The sequence below is a fragment of the Syngnathus scovelli genome, chromosome 15, assembly GCF_024217435.2.
Source record: "Syngnathus scovelli strain Florida chromosome 15, RoL_Ssco_1.2, whole genome shotgun sequence".
NCBI classification, from domain to species: Eukaryota; Metazoa; Chordata; class Actinopteri; order Syngnathiformes; family Syngnathidae; genus Syngnathus; species Syngnathus scovelli.
The window spans coordinates 7,835,131-7,852,561 of NC_090861.1; the positions used below are offsets into that span (position 1 = coordinate 7,835,131).

A 17,431-nucleotide genomic window follows, 5' to 3' on the forward strand; every position below is an offset into this window, starting at 1 on the left:
AAAAAATTAAACCCAAACAGCAACTGTGAAAAATATTTGCTGTCCATTTTATTTAGACAGCAATAATTTAATCGCATCTCCTAATCGGATAGCTGGATCTGCAGTTTTGTTTTAGATTCGTGTTGTACCTCTATCATTTGCCCTGAAGAGAGCGCTGTTTGCTAATGGTTTGAATTCAGTCATGTTATTGAGGTCATATTGTAAATACTTAAAAGGCTTCAGGCCACACAAATTCATCATTTTCGTTATTGGCCTGGAGTTGATTAACCAAAGTACCACTTGTAAGTGGTACTTTAAAATAAATTTGCGCAGTCAATACAGCTTTTATAATGGTGACCATTTCAATTTCTTTCAAAATTTAGACAAATCAGCAATTGTTCTTGGCCTCAGAGGTTCCACTGAATTTCGTCATCCTACAACATGTTTTGGTTCAAAGTACAACAAACAAGCGAGAGTGCCTTGAACTCACTTGACCACCCACTTTGAGTCAACTCATAGTCTTAATTAACCAGTCAAGCAAGAGAGATGACCTGACGTCCAGTTGAAAACAACTCCCACTAAGGAAACATGCTGGGGCTCTGCCTCTTTGCAGTTACATGGCTAGTTACACATACATACATATACATACATATATATTATATATATATATATATATATATATATATATATATATATATATATATATATATATATATATATATATATATATATATATATATATATGTGTGTGTGTGTGTGTGTGTGTGTATGTGTGTGTGTTTGTATGCCTCTTTGCAGTTAGTACACATATATAAATATATATGTATAAAAAAACAGACAAGTCATTTTACAAAACAATATATTTTAGTTTATTGTTTTTATTGTGCAGGAAAATATTTACTATAGAAACTAACAGCTAAAAAACACATGCAATGCAACAGGTAGAGAGACAATATACTGGATAGGTCCTTAAGAAAATGATTTTAGATATATTTAGCTGCAAACAAAACTATATGTAAGAAAAAAAAGTCAATAACATTACAGCAATAGCTAAATAATCCCTTCAAAGTTTAAGAGGTAAAAATATTTTGAGGTATTGAATGTTTACATACTTACTGCTATAGTTTGAATTGATAAAAAAAAAAAAAAACACAAAATCATACATACATTATGTGGATATATTCCTGAAACAGATTAGAGATGAACTACTTAAGAACTGAATATGTACAACGGTTTTACAGCACCTGTGTGAAGGCACAGTGAATTGGCTTTTTTTTTTCAATACGATAAAAACAAACATTGCATAACAGCTATGTGTGTATATATATATATATATATATATATATATATATATACACATATACACACACACACACACACACACATATATATATATATATACATACACACACATACACACACACACACACACACCTACTACACAAATCCAGTGCAGTGCTAGCTCAACTCCAATGAGAAGCACCCATCTAATTTTACATAAAACATATTCCAGAAAAAAACAATGGCAGAAGAATTCCTGAAATGTATTTGTAAACCCTGCAGGTTGTTGTCTTCACATAAATACAAGGAAAACCCCACAAAGTTGTGGAGGGATTTGGTCCAGCTATGTACTGTCAGGTCATATTTACACATCATTTTAAACGACAAATGCATGGTTGTAAATGAACGCGCTGTATCCTGCCTTCACTTTAATCATTAATAAGACTGCATGGACAACATATAGCCATGGACAAAAGTTTTGGCAACCTTTAGTACTTTCAAACTTACAAAAATAATATTTAACATTAACACATGAAGACGGAACATTGCTTTCCAGTTGTGCTCTAACAGAATAATTTCATAAGAATCATTGAAAATTGAGACCACCAAAACTTTTGCCCATGTGTGTATGTACTGTATCATAAAAGCTCTTCGTCAAAATGGATTTCCTTTCAACTTATACATATATATAGACTGACTGGCCACCTTCACTATCACCTTCACTATATGATCACACATCAAAAAATACAATGATGATAATAGTCTCAATTTTGTAGAGGTATGCAGTGCTGTGTATGTAATGTTTATTATCGTGATTGTAGTTTGCAGAGGCGTAGAACTAACTGCAATGTGCTGAGAGCTGGATATAGGATTTGGACAATCTCATGTAGCTTAATTAGATAAGAGGAAGACCTCGCAAAATGATGCAGTGTAGCGCAACAATGCACAGTACAGCAGCCCACAGCTCAAATGAAGAAAAAATAAAACTGTCTGGGAGCAGAAAACATGACAAAACGTCATCAAATGTTGTCAAATAAAGCGTGTTTTACCTGTACATTGCATTGGCAGACATCAAATGGCAAGTGAAGACATGCAATTTAGCTTTTGAGGAGTATCACAAAATATTTTTGTCTCAGAGTGAGAGTAACAATTCTGGATGAGGAGAAACATTTTCAACGATTGGGAGAGCTACCCTGACTTTCAGCTGTGTGAGGTTGTCTTGACCCTCTGGGGGAAAACTTGAGACCCGGCCGCAGGGTCAAAATTAAAGTCCAGCCCCCCGCCATCCATGAGGGTGTCATGGAGGACAGACTCCATGTCACATTCAAACGTCTCAATGGACATATTGTCCAAGTCGCTGGGCAAGTGCTCCTGGTAATGAGTATTAGGGTGAAGCTCCCTGTAGCTGCTGCGGTAGGGCGCTGTGACATCATGAGTGCAGGCAGGGTGCCCGCGAGATAGTTGCATGTGTGTCTTCAGGGTTGTCATTTGAGGAGGGCGCCCTGAGAGACCGCTCAAACAGGTCAAAGGCATCAAGTTGCCGCTATTCAAGTCTCGTGAGGTTGGAGGACCCTGATTATGAATAGAATGCGTATTTACGTGACGGGCGGGATGGACCATTTTGGTGCCATTATGGGCCACCAATTGGCTCTGATTGTCATAGGTGGGCACTGGACAACGGCCCCTCCCAACGTGAGAAATTGGTGAATCCTTAAAGGGAATCATGTTTCTTCTAGTGACTGCTTCTGAAGACATCAGCTCTTTAAGGAGGTTGGCGGGGCAGATATATTGGTTCTCATAAACCAAATAGTCCTGCTTGGTCTCTTGCAGCGGATTCAGCGCGACAGGGGACATGGAATCGATCCTGGCCTGAGGGTACATGCACTTTCGGAAGTCCTGTTGCAGTCGGGGGGCGTTATAGGGACCACCCTGAAGCATGGCGACATTAGAGGAGTCAGAACCCATTTGGGGGTTCTTTGGGAACATCAGGTTCATGTTATCCGTCAAGTTCTCCATGACCATCTCTGAGCCACCCATGGGTCCAGACACTTCAGAAAGGCTGGGGAGGGGTGGGGCAATCTTACTCCCCCCTGGATACATAAGGTGACCCTCAGGTTCCCCGAGGTCGTCCTGCTCGGAGGGGAAAGGCGAACGCCGGCCACTCAGTGTGCTGGCGTCTGAGCTGGCGCGGGTTCTGAAGGAACCCCAGGACTCAAAGTCCTCGTTGTTGTGGGAGCTTGGACTTCCCAGCCAGTTGGAGTACTGGGAACCAGGACTGCTTGCTCCTGCTTCCGCCCCGCCATCCTGGAGAGCCATCTGGATTTATGGAGGGACACAAACAACTCACAAATACACATTCTATCTGGCCTTCTTAAACTTATATCAGGCAGGGCTTCTTGAATTTTTGAGGTCCAAACTGTGGCAGCGAGTTTACTTTCTGAATCGGGATTTGCCAGCTTTGTTTCATACAAAACATCTTATTGTACCTACTTAAGCGCAAAATAAAGTACGTACATGGTTCATAAACTGTGCTGTACCTTTTTCTTTGTGGCTCTTCCTCGGCTTTTGGTGAACTTGCTGTTGTTGTCCATGGAGGCAGCTCTGCGTCGAGGTGACTTGCCATTCTTCCCCCCCTCGGGGTTCAGCATCCACCAAGAGCTTTTGCCTGTGCCCTCGTTCTGAATGCGCACAAAGCGACTATGCAGTGATAGGTTGTGTCTGATGGAGTTCTGGAATGGTCAGAGGGCGAATCATTTGAGTGATAGCTCCCATGTGTGCCTATGCTGCTTACGGCGATTTGGGAACATAATTTGTCTTAACAAGCTGTAAAGACCTTCAATAATACATTTTTTTCTGGGATTTGGTTTAGCAACAATTAACAGCATTCACACACAGTCTCTGAGGGCTTTGCAGTATCTCGTTATTTATTATGGTTGCCATTCTCCTCCCTCTTCATGGGAGGTGATGATCATATGTTTCCCGTGATGTCAGTGGAGTTTTATCAGGACATCTCAATCCCACCCATCTGCTCGGGGCAGAAAGTACTCTACCAAAGTGGAAAAGCACGCAGAGAAAAAAAAAAAAAAAAAAAGTGGGAGTCATTTACTCACAGGTCAACATCAGTAAGGGAATGAGTTAAAATCGCCACAGAGAGGGCAGTCTTGCAAATAAGAGACAGACAAATTATTTTTGGTTCCCCCCAAATTGCTAATTTTTTGTATGCAGCCATTTTTAGTTACCCTTGTGTACACCTAAAGACTCATATAGTTTCTGAACTTCTCTCTAATGATACCATACAGGTCTAAAAAGGGAGCCAGCGGCGCCTCCTGTCATAATCTTCAAAATGAGTGGGGAAAAAAAAAGGAGTTAAAAAACACTACCATGCAACTCACATGTATTGTACAGTCGAGGCCTCTCGGGACATAAATACGACAATACGTGTCTGCTGAACGAAACAGACGAGTGGGGAAGTTCCCCTACGTGGCCACAATGAGACTAAAGCAGCTCATTACAGTTATGGTGGTGCCAGATGTCCTCAACCACAGAATTTATCAGGGCTGAACAAGCAAGGAAGTTATGATACGTACAATCAAAACAATAGCTGGACTCTGTATTTTATTGATTTGTTTTTTAATAACTGCATTAAAGTTGCTTAATGCTTTATTAGTCAGTTTGAAGTGGACGTCTGTGTTAAAAATGCCTGCATGCCTCCAAGTAAAAAAAAAAAAAAAAAAAAAATTTACTGTACAACTACTCGGTCTATTAATTTAGATAATTGTCGCCACTCAACACTTAGCTACAGCTACTTTCCTGCCAGGATGAGAGAACATTTTAGCGGAAAAATGAGAGCAGGGTGGAGGTTACAGGGTTTGCATGATGAGAGGGGAGGAGGGTGCGGGGGTGAGATGTTGTTGCTATGTGGCCTGGGTCAATGAGTTCACACGAGGCTCCTCGGCCCTCGCTGACGGAGACATGCAAACAGGTCGGATGGAGGTTCAGATGTTACCAACTACTTTCTGACTCAACTTCCCTTCTCGGCCTGACTTTTGTGTAAAAAGTCGTCCGGTGAAGGACATCCTGCAAATGTGGAATGGAGAGAGTGAGCTGGCATGAAAACAAGATTCAATCTGTCTGTGTTTATTTGGATTAAGACTTTTTCCTTGCTCAATATGGGTGCAAACAGGAAATAAGCCATTAAAGCTGAGTGGCGTGGCCTCACTCACAAACCTGAAACGAAAAGCAAGCAACAAGTAGAAGCACAACCAAGATAGCTGGCAATATGCAAATGGTTGCACCCTCTGATTAGTTTGAACAAAAGATCACAAATGCATGACTGGTCCTTGAGAAGAAGCATTCCCTCCTCAGTCTGGGATAATCCTCGTCTGAGACAGACCTCACCTCAACCTAAAGAGAACAAAAGGCAACCCCAGCCTCGCTAATTCAGAAGGTGCCCCTGTCACACACATTAGCCCGCTAAAAGCCCGACCTAAGGTGGCCTGGATGTTTCATTGTCACAGCTCGTCTTTTTAAAATCACTCAGCTATGGCCCACACCCTGAAGCCATGCATTTAAATACCTGAGGCTGCGTGACAACGTCATCTGAATGCGAGCCATTCATAAATTGATTAACTTGATTTGACCTCTTTATAGGCACCAAGGTAAATTCCCAGGGCCAGATTAGGGAGGCTTGAACGTGAGAAATGCTGAGTGACAACCCCTACTGAGCAATTTGAGCCGTGATCCGTATATTAGTAGTAGTCATATCATACTATTGCTGTGTAAAAAAAAAAAAAAAAACTCATTTTGTTATTACTTCCACCGAGCACAAAACAGCTGTTTTGAAATGTATTTGTTAGTGCGTTAATATATATCCAAAAAAGCTTCAGGTCCCTCCCACTGGACGTGAAAACAATCTCATTGAAGCAGCTGCTGCTCCTTGTGCAGTCAAGCATGAAGCTTGCAGTAACCGTTACAGGATGAGCAAACAAACAGGGCCTGGTCTGCGGGGTCAGGTGCAGCCAGAGTGAAATTGGACCCGCGTGCAGTCTGTACAGGTGCTGCACATAGAGACCCAATTACAGATGGTCGTAATTATAATTTTCATTCTTGCCCTTGTGACCAGTCTCGAGTGGCCCTCTTGCGTAAATTCAACTGTGATAGGTTTCAACTGACCTGCAATTTTGATATGGATAAAAAAAAAAAAAAAAGATAGATGCTGAATGATTTATTTAATCTATGTATCTATTTATTTATTCAAAGAATGCAACCTGCAGATGAAAATGAAGAACATCTCATCTGTTAAGGACCGCGTGCATACACAAAGCATTGACATAAAGCATCACGCTCCAGGGCTGCTCACTTCATCCACCACATCAAAGTAATACTAAGAAGAGAAAGAGGTGCAATAACACATGGGCCAATTGAGGCAAAGTACATTTACATGGCAACAGAGCAAAAAATTGATTATAAAAAGGAGTACTCAAGTCAAAAAGCACACCAAGTGTTTACACTTTGTTCAAAAGGTTTTGCAGAATTCATAATTTTGCGAAACAAATGCTTGGGTTCCTTCCTAACTTTTCTAAACAGCCCCTTCATTCATTTAGATTTCACTTACTCTTTACGAGCACCTCATGTGGTGGCTTCTTTTTTGCATAATGGTTTTAAGCAAAGTTCTTTATGTGAATATAAGATGCAAGGTGGGAGGGGATATTATTGTTCAGTCCAGGCTGGCGGACAATGCGGTGGCGCACATGCCAAGGATTCCACAGACGCACACATGGGTAGACAGCAGACTGTATGCAGGCCTCTGAGTCAGCTGAGTGGTTCCCTCAAGCCAGAATCATTCTTAGAAAAAAAAAAAAAAAAAGGCCCCTGCCCTGAGCCTCCCTTTCTTCATGGGGTTACTTTAAACTCTTCGGGCCTCTTAAATTCCCAGGCGGGCCTCTCCTCTTTTAACCTTGTGAGTCCCAAGACAATTGGCTGACAGTTACTCAATGTGTCACTTTATATCTCATCTCTCATCAGAACCGTGTCCCGGAAAGTCCGAGGCCAAAAATGTGTTGTATTGATAGAATCATCATTAACACAGAAAAATATTTGAACTGAGGTCAAATAAGATGGGGTTTTTTTCCCCATAAAATAATCTTTGAATGAGTTCCGAATGTGCAAATAAGATCCAGAGAAAATCATACCAAAGAGGTTGCAATTCAGTTGCACAATGTTTACGATGTATATTTTACAAGAAACTTCAAAAACTTAAACATTACAGACCCTCGTAGTCTGTTTTTATATCGTGGTATTTTTACCAGCCGAGATGTCACAACGAGCTTTGAAAATCTATTTAAAAAGTGCCAGGAGTTCCACTGTTGCCCACACATGCCACAAGAAGACGTCAGTTCGCACGACTTGCACAGAAATTAAGGGACTAAGAACTAAGCGTATGCCATGCTTTGGTTTCTGTTCGCATGATTAAAAAAAAAAAAAAAAAAAAATCAAAGTAACTCAAAATGCAACAGCTCTTCTTATTTTTGGTCATGAAAATATAAACAGGGAGACCATTTGGCCTATTGACAACAGAAACTGGTTTTGGTTAATGGGTTCACCTGTTTGAGGTCAGGTCGCTTTCTCATCATCAATGAACCTCTGCATTTGTTTGGACTACTTTGTTTTGGTTGGTTTGGTTAGTTTGATTGTAGACAACTATTTGTGTTAGTTTATGTGCCCAGGACTTGGCTGGCAACCATCACCAAACGTCGACTGAGATAGGCACCGACTCAGCCACAACTAATGAGGAGTATACAAAATGGATGGATGGATGGATGGATGGATGGATGGATGGATGGATGGATGGATGGATGGATGGATGGATGGATGGATGGATGGATGGATGGATGGATGGATGGATGGATGGATGGATGGATGGATGGATGGATGGATGGATGGATGGATGGATGGATGGATGGATGGATGGATGGATGGATAAACTATGCCAGCGAAACTCAGGGGGCTTCTCGCCCCCTTACTTGAGGAAACAATAGCCGTAGTGACACTGTGGTTAGGCCGGGTAGCGCACAGCTATTCTCTAACCCGGGGACATCCCAAGGGGGTACCACGGCCCCTCCCATTCCAAGCGAGTGGCCTTCTATGGTATACAAAAGACATCTTGAGATAGCGCTAAAGTTGGAGAAAGTAGCGCTTAAGAAGCAGCGGTATTGCGCTGGTCCTTCTCTCCACCCACCTCAGGTCGCTTATAGGCGGAGCCGCAGAAACAAACTCAACGCCCTCCACCTACCAGGAAGTGGCTGCCTGCACTCTATCTGTCATTACTCAGAGGGATGCTCAAGCATGTGGCTACTTAAATCAAAATAAATATCGGAAAGCACAACAGTAAGAAATGTTTAAATGGAATAAAATGGCTCAGAGTCAAATGAAATTCACAAAACATGTACAGTTCCTCCTCCTCTTTTTTCCAAACCGGAGCCTCGTGTTTTGCCGGGCGGGGATGTTAACACATGGCACTGTTTTCCATCCACTTGCCAGGAAATGCGTCATAGTTCATTGTAGGGGGGACTGCCGTGTTTTTTTTTTTTAACAGGAAAGTGTAAAAATAACCATTAACAGCAGTTCCAAGGCCCAGTGAGTGAGCCAACAATAGAGCGGTTAAGTGGAGAGCTTTTGACTTGAAATTAATAATGTAGCTTAAACTACTAGTTTTCTTTTATGAAGATGACATTAGTCAGGTAATTATACTAGGTTATTCCTATTTTCTTGGCCCATTATTTTGACATGCAACTACTTCCACATAATCCATCCCATTCACATTATTCCAATAACATATTCGCCCCTTGTGGATTTTATTTTTCAAAATTTTAACCAATAATTACCCATTCATTTCCATTTGGGGCATTCAAAATAACAGATTCACATTGTTTGTATTTAAAATTCAAAAACATATTAAAACCAATTTGCCCAACACACGTAATTTCAGTAGAAATTGCAAATGTCAAGTTTTTACAATAATACTAGGTGCTTTTTTTTTTTTACATGTCATATTAAACTAAAGCTTGTATTTGCGGCAGGACTTTCTGCAGTTAAGCTTCTTAAAGTCTCAGAAGAATGTCATGAATGTTTTGGCAATAATCAGAAGGTGCTATTTGATAAGACCAATAAGCTATATATGTTTTTACGTTTGTGGGTGAACTGTAAAATTTTAAAGCCGATATACATTTAAAGGTGCAGCAGGTATGGGGGGGGGGTTGTCATGCTTTAGACCCTGTGGCCTAAAGTGCTTGTTCTAAGTTGGGTAAAAAAAGAGAGGTTCAGAGAAGGAAGTGATGCAATTAAGAGTATCCCTCTCTTTCTCTCTGAGCTGTAGCATCCGCTAAGGAAACTCTAGAAGACAGACTCACAAGGATGTGAGCACATAACTCAGGAATGGAGGATGTTTGACGTTCTTCCCGGCATCCCCCTCTTCCAGCCCCTTTCCCCTCCGACACACGACTCACCAAACACTCACTGAACTTTTGGTGTCAACTCCTGTTTTGTCAACTATAAGGACATGATGTCTGTATTTTGACTTAATATTGCAATAGTATTTAGTCGCAAATGTCTGCCCAAACAAACTGTGATGATTTTTTTTCTTTAAAGGGGTTAACAATGGAAACTATATTTGATTGCGAAGGAATTTCCTGACATGGACAGGCTCCAGGAAGTGAGACTGGATTGAAATATAAAAGGTTGATGGTGGGTTTTCTCTCACTGTGGGGCATTTTCATTCGCACACTTTGCGTGTTCACCCAATCTTTGGCCCAAAAGTTTCAGGGTAGATATTATCTTAGACTGTATACTTTCAGATGTCACCATAACGTCCACGAAGAGTTGACACAATGAATTAGGGGGGTCTGCGGTATACTGCAGTAACAAATCCTCAAAGTTTTCAGTGTTCAACAATTTCATTCACTGAAAAACATGAGCATAACATCAGACAAAAATTCCAATATGTATATTTAAGATGTCCATATCATGTGGTCATCTTGATGGAAGCAGTCGGTATGGCAACATGAGGCTCCACTGAATGTCTCTGAGGAACTAATGGAACTATCTTTGTCCTGTTAAATTGATGCTTTTTGTACACTTCCATTAGCATGCTGAATTTAGTTGCCTTACAGGCAGGCTGGGGTTGAGATTTAAACCTGAAAACTGCGAGGCAGATGTGCTAACCAATTGGACAATATACTGTATGATAGATGCCTTTTTTATAGTGTGCCCTTATTGTGAGCATCTCCCATGCTAACTGTGAGTGAGGGGCAATTTAGAGCAAACGTCACCAACAAGGTCCCCCCAAGTGTCACTGGAGTAGTCAGCAGGCCTATTTTAAAAATATCTTGAGACATTGTGATATCCAAGAGATGTGATCATTAGAAAATGGAACCAGATTTATAGAAATTAAGACGTGCATACTGACAATCATTGTTGATCATTATTAATAAATCATTCACATAATCAGCGCATTTTCTTAGATTATATCATTAATTGATAATGATAAGAAACAGTACACTCATTCATTTATCTTCCAAACTGCTTTGATAATGATGGAGCCGCTGGTGCCTCTTTGTAGTTTGCTATTGACTTTAGGACATTTTTGTAAAACTATAGGGCGTGAAAATGTGAGTTTGATGCACCACCTCAAATAACGAACAAATAAAAAATGTTTAAAAAGTAAATAAATAAATAAATCATCAGTTGTTCCCTGCTTGCAGCCACTCACCTTCCACCCCGCAGAGCTGTTGCTGTCTCCTTTATCCTTGAAGTAAGGGACGCTCTTCACCATCCAGTCGTAAATCTGAGACAGGGTCAGTCTCTTCTCGGGTGAGCTCTCGATGGCCCTGGTGATGAGGTCGGCGTATGACATGTTCCCCCAAGCGTTGCGACGGGACGAGCTGCTCTTCCTCTGGCTGGAGCCACCCAAGGGCGCCGCGCCATGAGGGACCACCTGTTGCTGGGACGCGAGCAGGGGGGGCGGCTGCGGCAGGTGCTGGTGGAGGTGCACCCGTGCAGAGTGGGACACATGCAAGTCGTGCTCCAGGTCCTCCTCATAGTCCTCCTCCAACAAGCACAGGTTGCGGGGGAACTCGCCGTTTCCTGGCGGCTCGTGCTGGACAGACGGGGCCGGGGAAGATGTGGTGGAGCTGGCCGGGTCGACGAGCTCCGGCAGCGGCCAGGTGCAAGAGCGCGGCCGCGTGAGAGGCTCAAAGTCCGGGTCTACTTGGAGCGGTGGAGCCTCAGCCATGTCACGGTCAAAGCGGCTCTCAGGCACATATGCACTCAAGCATTAACGTGAATGACAGCGAATGAAGGCTTTTAAAGGATTCGGACAAGGTAGACTGGGCTAAGCTATGTTGTTTTAAAGTCTACTGTGACGTCCACAGTATTCCTCCCTTGACTGGTTTCAACTTCTCAAGCGTGGCGCTCTGTGACAAGAACAGCCCGCATGAAGGGTGCGATGATGCCTTCACGTCCTGTCACATGCTCGGTCATCTGGCATCTCTGGCGAAATGAATAGAGGACTTATGTATTGTTCTCTATAAAGTGGACTGTGAATACATTAAAAATAACATAATTCAATAAAATAACAAACAAACCAATTTCAACCATAAAGAGCGAGAAATTTAAACGGAAAACCTCTCACTGTAAAAGAATTTCAGGCTATACATTAATGAATCATGCGTCTGCATGACTTTACACTATTCCCATTGAATATTTTATTTGTCAATTTACTGCTAAGATTTAGCTTTAATTGCTGGTTAATACAGCTACCGAATGGTTGAATATCAGGTACGTTTCTTATATATATATATATATATATATATATATATATATATATATATATATATATATATATATATATATATATATATATATATATATATATATATATATATATATATGTACATAGCTTGTGACTTGAACACCTTTACCAGTGCTGCTCTCTAGTGGTACATACTAAGTAAACAAACGCACAGTAGCGCAATACCAGAAACACACGAGACTTAGAATGCCACACTTTTATTTCTAACATAAAAAGTAAACGATAGACAAATACACTGATTTTATAATGAATGGAATTCAAATAAGAACATATTTGATCTAATAAGGTATCCCATGACTTTATTGGAAAGGAGGAACACATACATGGGATACATGGGATTTTTTTTTGTGTTGCAAATTGAATAAATAATATCAGAGCTTATATTCAAGATTGTCTTCAAATAAATGCATAGGAAAAATATGCGTAGTAGCAATCTAGGAATTCTAACAGCAGTGGAAAATTGGAAATCAAAGTCAGGCGCATCGTTAACAAATCATCTAATGAGGCTTTTCTCAGTTAATTTGCTACAAAGCGACGACCATTACACGCTACCCGCTCAACATATGTACAGATTAGTGCATTTAGCCTGAGGCTCATGAACCATATTGCATTAATAAGAATCCTGATTCATCCCAAAATCTACATTTTTTTTTTCTTTCATAAGGTCATGCAACAAAAGCAAAGTTGTCATTTCTAACTAGACTAACTAGAAAAACAAATGCTAAGTGGAATATTTTTAAGGTCACATGGAAGACGCATGAATATATTTTTGCAATTTAGGAAGGGCAATATGGTTTACTTGCATGGGTAGGCAACTACGGTCCTCAAGGGCCGGTGTCCTGCAGGTTTTCTATGTCTCCCTGCTGCACAAACCTCACCTACCCATGGTTTACTCAATAACAAATTGTATATCCTGAGGTGTAATAATATACTGGATAATTTGTGTACGATGGATGGGGGGGGGGGGATAGCCAAATATATGAAAATATCTTCACAAAATCAAATTAGAATCAAGAAAATATTAAGTGTGACCAAAACGGGCAAAAAGCACCTGCTCAAAGCATTAAAGCATTATTCAGTAGTGCTGCAGCCTGCATCAAAGCCAAAGTCAATTAATGCGCTCTAAAATTTAAAAGCTATATTTACAATAAAATAAAATGGACTATGCATTAATATTGAACATTAAAAAAGTATGCTACATTTTTGTTAAGCTTATGAATGGGTAGCATTCAGGTCAATTAATTTCCGAGACACATTTTGCCTAGTTTCAAATGTTGATAAGAAGTCAAATATGATTTAAAAGAGAGCAGTAGAAATGTTTTAAGTTTGAAATGAAGTAATCAAGTTCCACATTTAATTAACATTCAGTTTTTCTACAATTTTTTTTTTTTTTAAAAACGAACAGGGAAATAAAGATTTACTGTTGACATCAATTCCAATGTAAGGCTAGTAAAATCTTAACCCGCGTAATGAGTTTTTTTTTTTTTTTTTAGTAATTTTTTAGTTGTTTTTTTTAAGATTCACACATGACACAATGATTGTCATTACAGCATTGCCTGCCTCAAGAAATGGAGTGTGAAAGCAATGTCACCATCGCTTCATGCATGATGGATTCAAAACAAAGTGACATTCAATCCTGGACAATCAAAATGACATAAAAACTTCCCTGTTCTGATTTCTTGGCGGGACTTTGGGGTTATCCTGTTGTGTCCTGCTTTAGCCTTTGGCTTCTGGCTTTGTAAACTTCGATCAGGAGGTCTTTGACGTACTGGATTTCACGCTCGACGGACTCTGCCTTGTCGCGCAGCTCACGGTTCCTCCCTTCCAAGCAGTGCAGCTGCTCTTCCAGAGAATCTAACTCTGCCCTTTTTCTTTGCCGATACCTACAAATGAAAGATTACATGAAGACTTTCATAATGCAAATTATGAACCTGTAGTTTACCTATGAGCAGCCGTTTTGTTCTGATCCCTCTTCTTCTGTTTGCGCTCTCCTCCGACTTCTGAGGGAATGACGTCAAATTCGTATTTCACAGCACAGTGGTCTTCTTTCAATCTGCAAGATTCCAAGTTCGGACTGTCCCTTGCCATCAAAAGACACTCTGAACCCGGATCCTCCAGGAAATTGCAGTGCAAGTCATGCTGCCCTATCTGCAGATTCTCCGCTTTGACCTGCTCGGTGAAGAAGCTATGATAGGTCTCAGACTGGGGTGTTGTCGAAAGATAACAACTTTCACTGCTCTGGGCTTTCCAGGAAACTGTCGCTTTTGTCACCTCCACGCCAGGCTTGATGCTGTTCAGCACCTCACTGTTAGCCGTGCTGCTGTTAGCGGTGCCGGCGCTCACCTCCCTCATGCTGTACATCAACAGATCTTCTTTCTTTGACGAGTCGTCAAGTGAGGCGCCAAAATGGAATCCACCACCGAGCTTTGCGTTGCCAAGAGCATTGTGACTGAAGCAGCAGTTTCTTTCTTCTTTTGCTAAAATGGCACATTTTCGGAGCTCGATGGCATTGCCCAGGCAGTAGCCTTTCCCCACTGACTGCTCCTCTTCCACGCAACAGTAACTGAGTGACGGGTTACCTGAGTTGATTCCTTTGGAACTTGCACTGTTGTCGTAACTTTCACTTAATCTCACACTGTCTGGGATTCTTTTTCTAACGCACGGGCTGGGGCGACCGCAGCTATATGGCGTGTGCCTGGGAATTTTGGACCGCCCTACCGGCCCCGCGCATACGCCGAGCAAGTCCAGTTCTCCGTTTGCCAGGCTTAGAAGAAACGGGCTGGTTTCCGATGAGGTGGGTGCGGAGTACGACGCATAGGGCAGCTGATTGAACGGTTGAGGGCCCGTCATCAGCGGACCCCGGTCGCATTTCCCCAGCCTGAGACCTTTCTCCGGCAGTGGCTCGGACAGGAAGTAGTCTTCCAGTTGGGCTAGTTCCTCTTGCAGCAGAGAGGTCATGACCTCTAAGTCGGAGGGCACCTGGATGTCATTGCGAAGGGGTGACGGGGGAAGGGAGGCGTTTGTGGAGGAAGGAGGGGAGGGAGGGTTCGGGAGGTACGAGGAGAAGTCCACTTCTTCCGTCATCCAGTCGGTGAGAACATCACCTGTTGACAAATCCCACAAATATATAGCAATGCAAATATTGCATAAAAATACCTCAAATTACGCTCAAAGGAAGTCTTGTTCTACTTGAGCCACGTTACTGTCTGGCAAGGAAGGATGTGCTGCAGTGCCGAGCCCACCTGAGATGTGGCATAATATAAAAAAAGCCCACCTAGTGCAACTCACCAATTAAGTGCTGACTCCCCTCTGACACCTCCCCCCTGCACCCCTGTGATTGGCTGGGGTTAGCCTGTGGGTGAGAGAGAGCGAGGGGGTCTGCCGGGCACGCACGAAGCGTCTTCCAAACAGGAGACGGCGTCGCCATCATCATTCTGTCCATCGGCACTTAGGTTCAGGCCAAGTCCGAGCATGTGCTGGGAGCAGGTGGGGTCTGACAGCTGGGCCACGGAGAGCAGGGCTGGGTGGGCATAGTGAAACCTAGAGGAGAGCAAAGGACCGAAAAAAAGTGTTGAGACTGGCGCAAGTGCAAAACGTACCATGCAAGTGGATGGGGGTGAGAAATCATAAACATTTGACAACAGCCAATAGGTCTGTCCCACAGGCTTCTTTAACCAACATGCACTTGACACATGACATCCTAGAGCCACTTGGGAACTGTGAGTCGAGGGCCTAATGGTTGCCAAGGGGGCTCCTTGCGAGTGAACGACACACACAAAGAATGAGATGATCTTTAAATTGGATTAAAGCTGCTCGTGAGTCATTTCAAATTAATCACTTAACAATTTCAGTTGTTTAAATGACATCCATGTGATACCATATTGGCTAGAACTATGAAAAATGAAAGTAATGAGAAGGAGGACATTTATACAATGATGCCATGCTTTGTTTTGTACTTTGAGTGTATTACATTGAAAACATGTACTTTATGGTCTTATCAAAACAGCCCAAGCAGGAACTTAATTTAAAACCAATGGAAACTATATAAAAAGCAACGTGAATGGACGTGTGCAAGACAGGAGCATAGCATTAAAAAGTTACAGAATAACAAAGTAGGCAAAGTGAGCGTTACTTACTCCATTCTTGCTGAGAAATAGTATAGAGAGCTTGGGGGTGCGTTGCCAAAGCAAAGCACGGCGTCTTCGTGGTTACAACTTCTTGTAAAATTCAAAAAGCCATTCTGTCAGCTTGGCGCAGACAAGGACGTAGAGTGGTTGTTGCACCGCGGCGATCTGGTTGTAAACTGAGCAACAGCATCTTAGTGTAAAACCATCAGGGTCATTTCGCCAAGCAACCAATGACGTCACCGCTACCAGGCTGCGTATCCTTCCGCCTTCGCCGCGTTTCATACACACTCAACCGTCCAATTACGTATGGCTTTGGGCAAAAAAAAAAAAAAAAAAAAAAAAAAAACACTTGAATGATAGTCATTTGCAAAGATATTCAGCCACATTTAGTACGTCAGAAAATTTTGCACGATGGAGGGAGACGTCATTTTAGTGTTGAAGTCGGGCAAATGTACATGGCAGCACTCACGTTGTCATTGGAAGGCAGGGATACTATTATTATTATTATTATTATTATTATTATTATTATTATTATTATTATTATTATTATTATTACGACTACGGATGATGTTGCTGTGCGTGTTGTCGTCAGGTTCATCTCCACTTCCGGGAAACAAACCTCGCGAGAACACAACCACTTGCTTGGTCCAAGACCACATATTAATTATCGCCGCTTGGTGTTATCGTTTAAAAGTAGCCATCATCGTTTCAAACTTCTACAACTCCTGGTTGATGGGTAAGAAGTGGGATAGCTGTTGCATCTCGCTTGCATCAGTGGTCCGTGCTCAACGCCTATTGGCCGTGCGTGGCTAAGCTACCGCACCGTGATTGGTTGGATGGGTGCTTAAGTGAATTATGATTGGTCGCTGGTAGGCAGGGAGAAGGACCGTGCTGTTTTCTTTATCTTTCTGGGTGCAGCGGGTGCACATGGCTCGCGTAAACAAATCGGCGGTTGAGATGTTTAATCCGCCGAAAGCTTTCACTTGTTGATGTTTTCCTAAAATAAAATAAATAAATCAGTGAACACTGAGTACAGGCCGACTGAGCAAAATGAATAACACTGTCACTTATTATCACAGGCCATTTGCTGCAATGGATCTACTGTTATTACTCGCATTTGTATTTCAATATCAATAATTTGAGCTAAGAATATCAGTTGACATCATACTCATAACAT

General features: G+C 41.8%; 2 protein-coding genes across 2 annotated transcripts; both read right to left on the minus strand.

The window, feature by feature from the left end:
- Positions 1 to 824: 824 nt before the first annotated feature.
- Positions 825 to 12,095, minus strand: LOC125982119 (forkhead box protein O1-A). Its single transcript, XM_049742365.1, has 3 exons — positions 11,027 to 12,095; positions 3,798 to 3,989; positions 825 to 3,576 (listed from the first exon to the last, which is right to left on the minus strand). Exons 1-3 carry the CDS (start codon positions 11,546 to 11,548, stop codon positions 2,461 to 2,463), a joined length of 1,830 nt encoding a protein of 609 aa, XP_049598322.1. The 5' UTR covers positions 11,549 to 12,095; the 3' UTR covers positions 825 to 2,460.
- Positions 12,096 to 12,308: 213 nt separating this feature from the next.
- atf5a (activating transcription factor 5a) lies at positions 12,309 to 16,523 on the minus strand. Its single transcript, XM_049742369.2, has 4 exons — positions 16,264 to 16,523; positions 15,416 to 15,667; positions 14,070 to 15,231; positions 12,309 to 14,010 (listed from the first exon to the last, which is right to left on the minus strand). The coding sequence occupies exons 2-4, from the start codon at positions 15,567 to 15,569 to the stop codon at positions 13,824 to 13,826; spliced, it is 1,503 nt and encodes a 500-aa protein (XP_049598326.1). The 5' UTR covers positions 15,570 to 15,667; positions 16,264 to 16,523; the 3' UTR covers positions 12,309 to 13,823.
- Between the last annotated feature and the right edge of the window lie 908 nt (positions 16,524 to 17,431).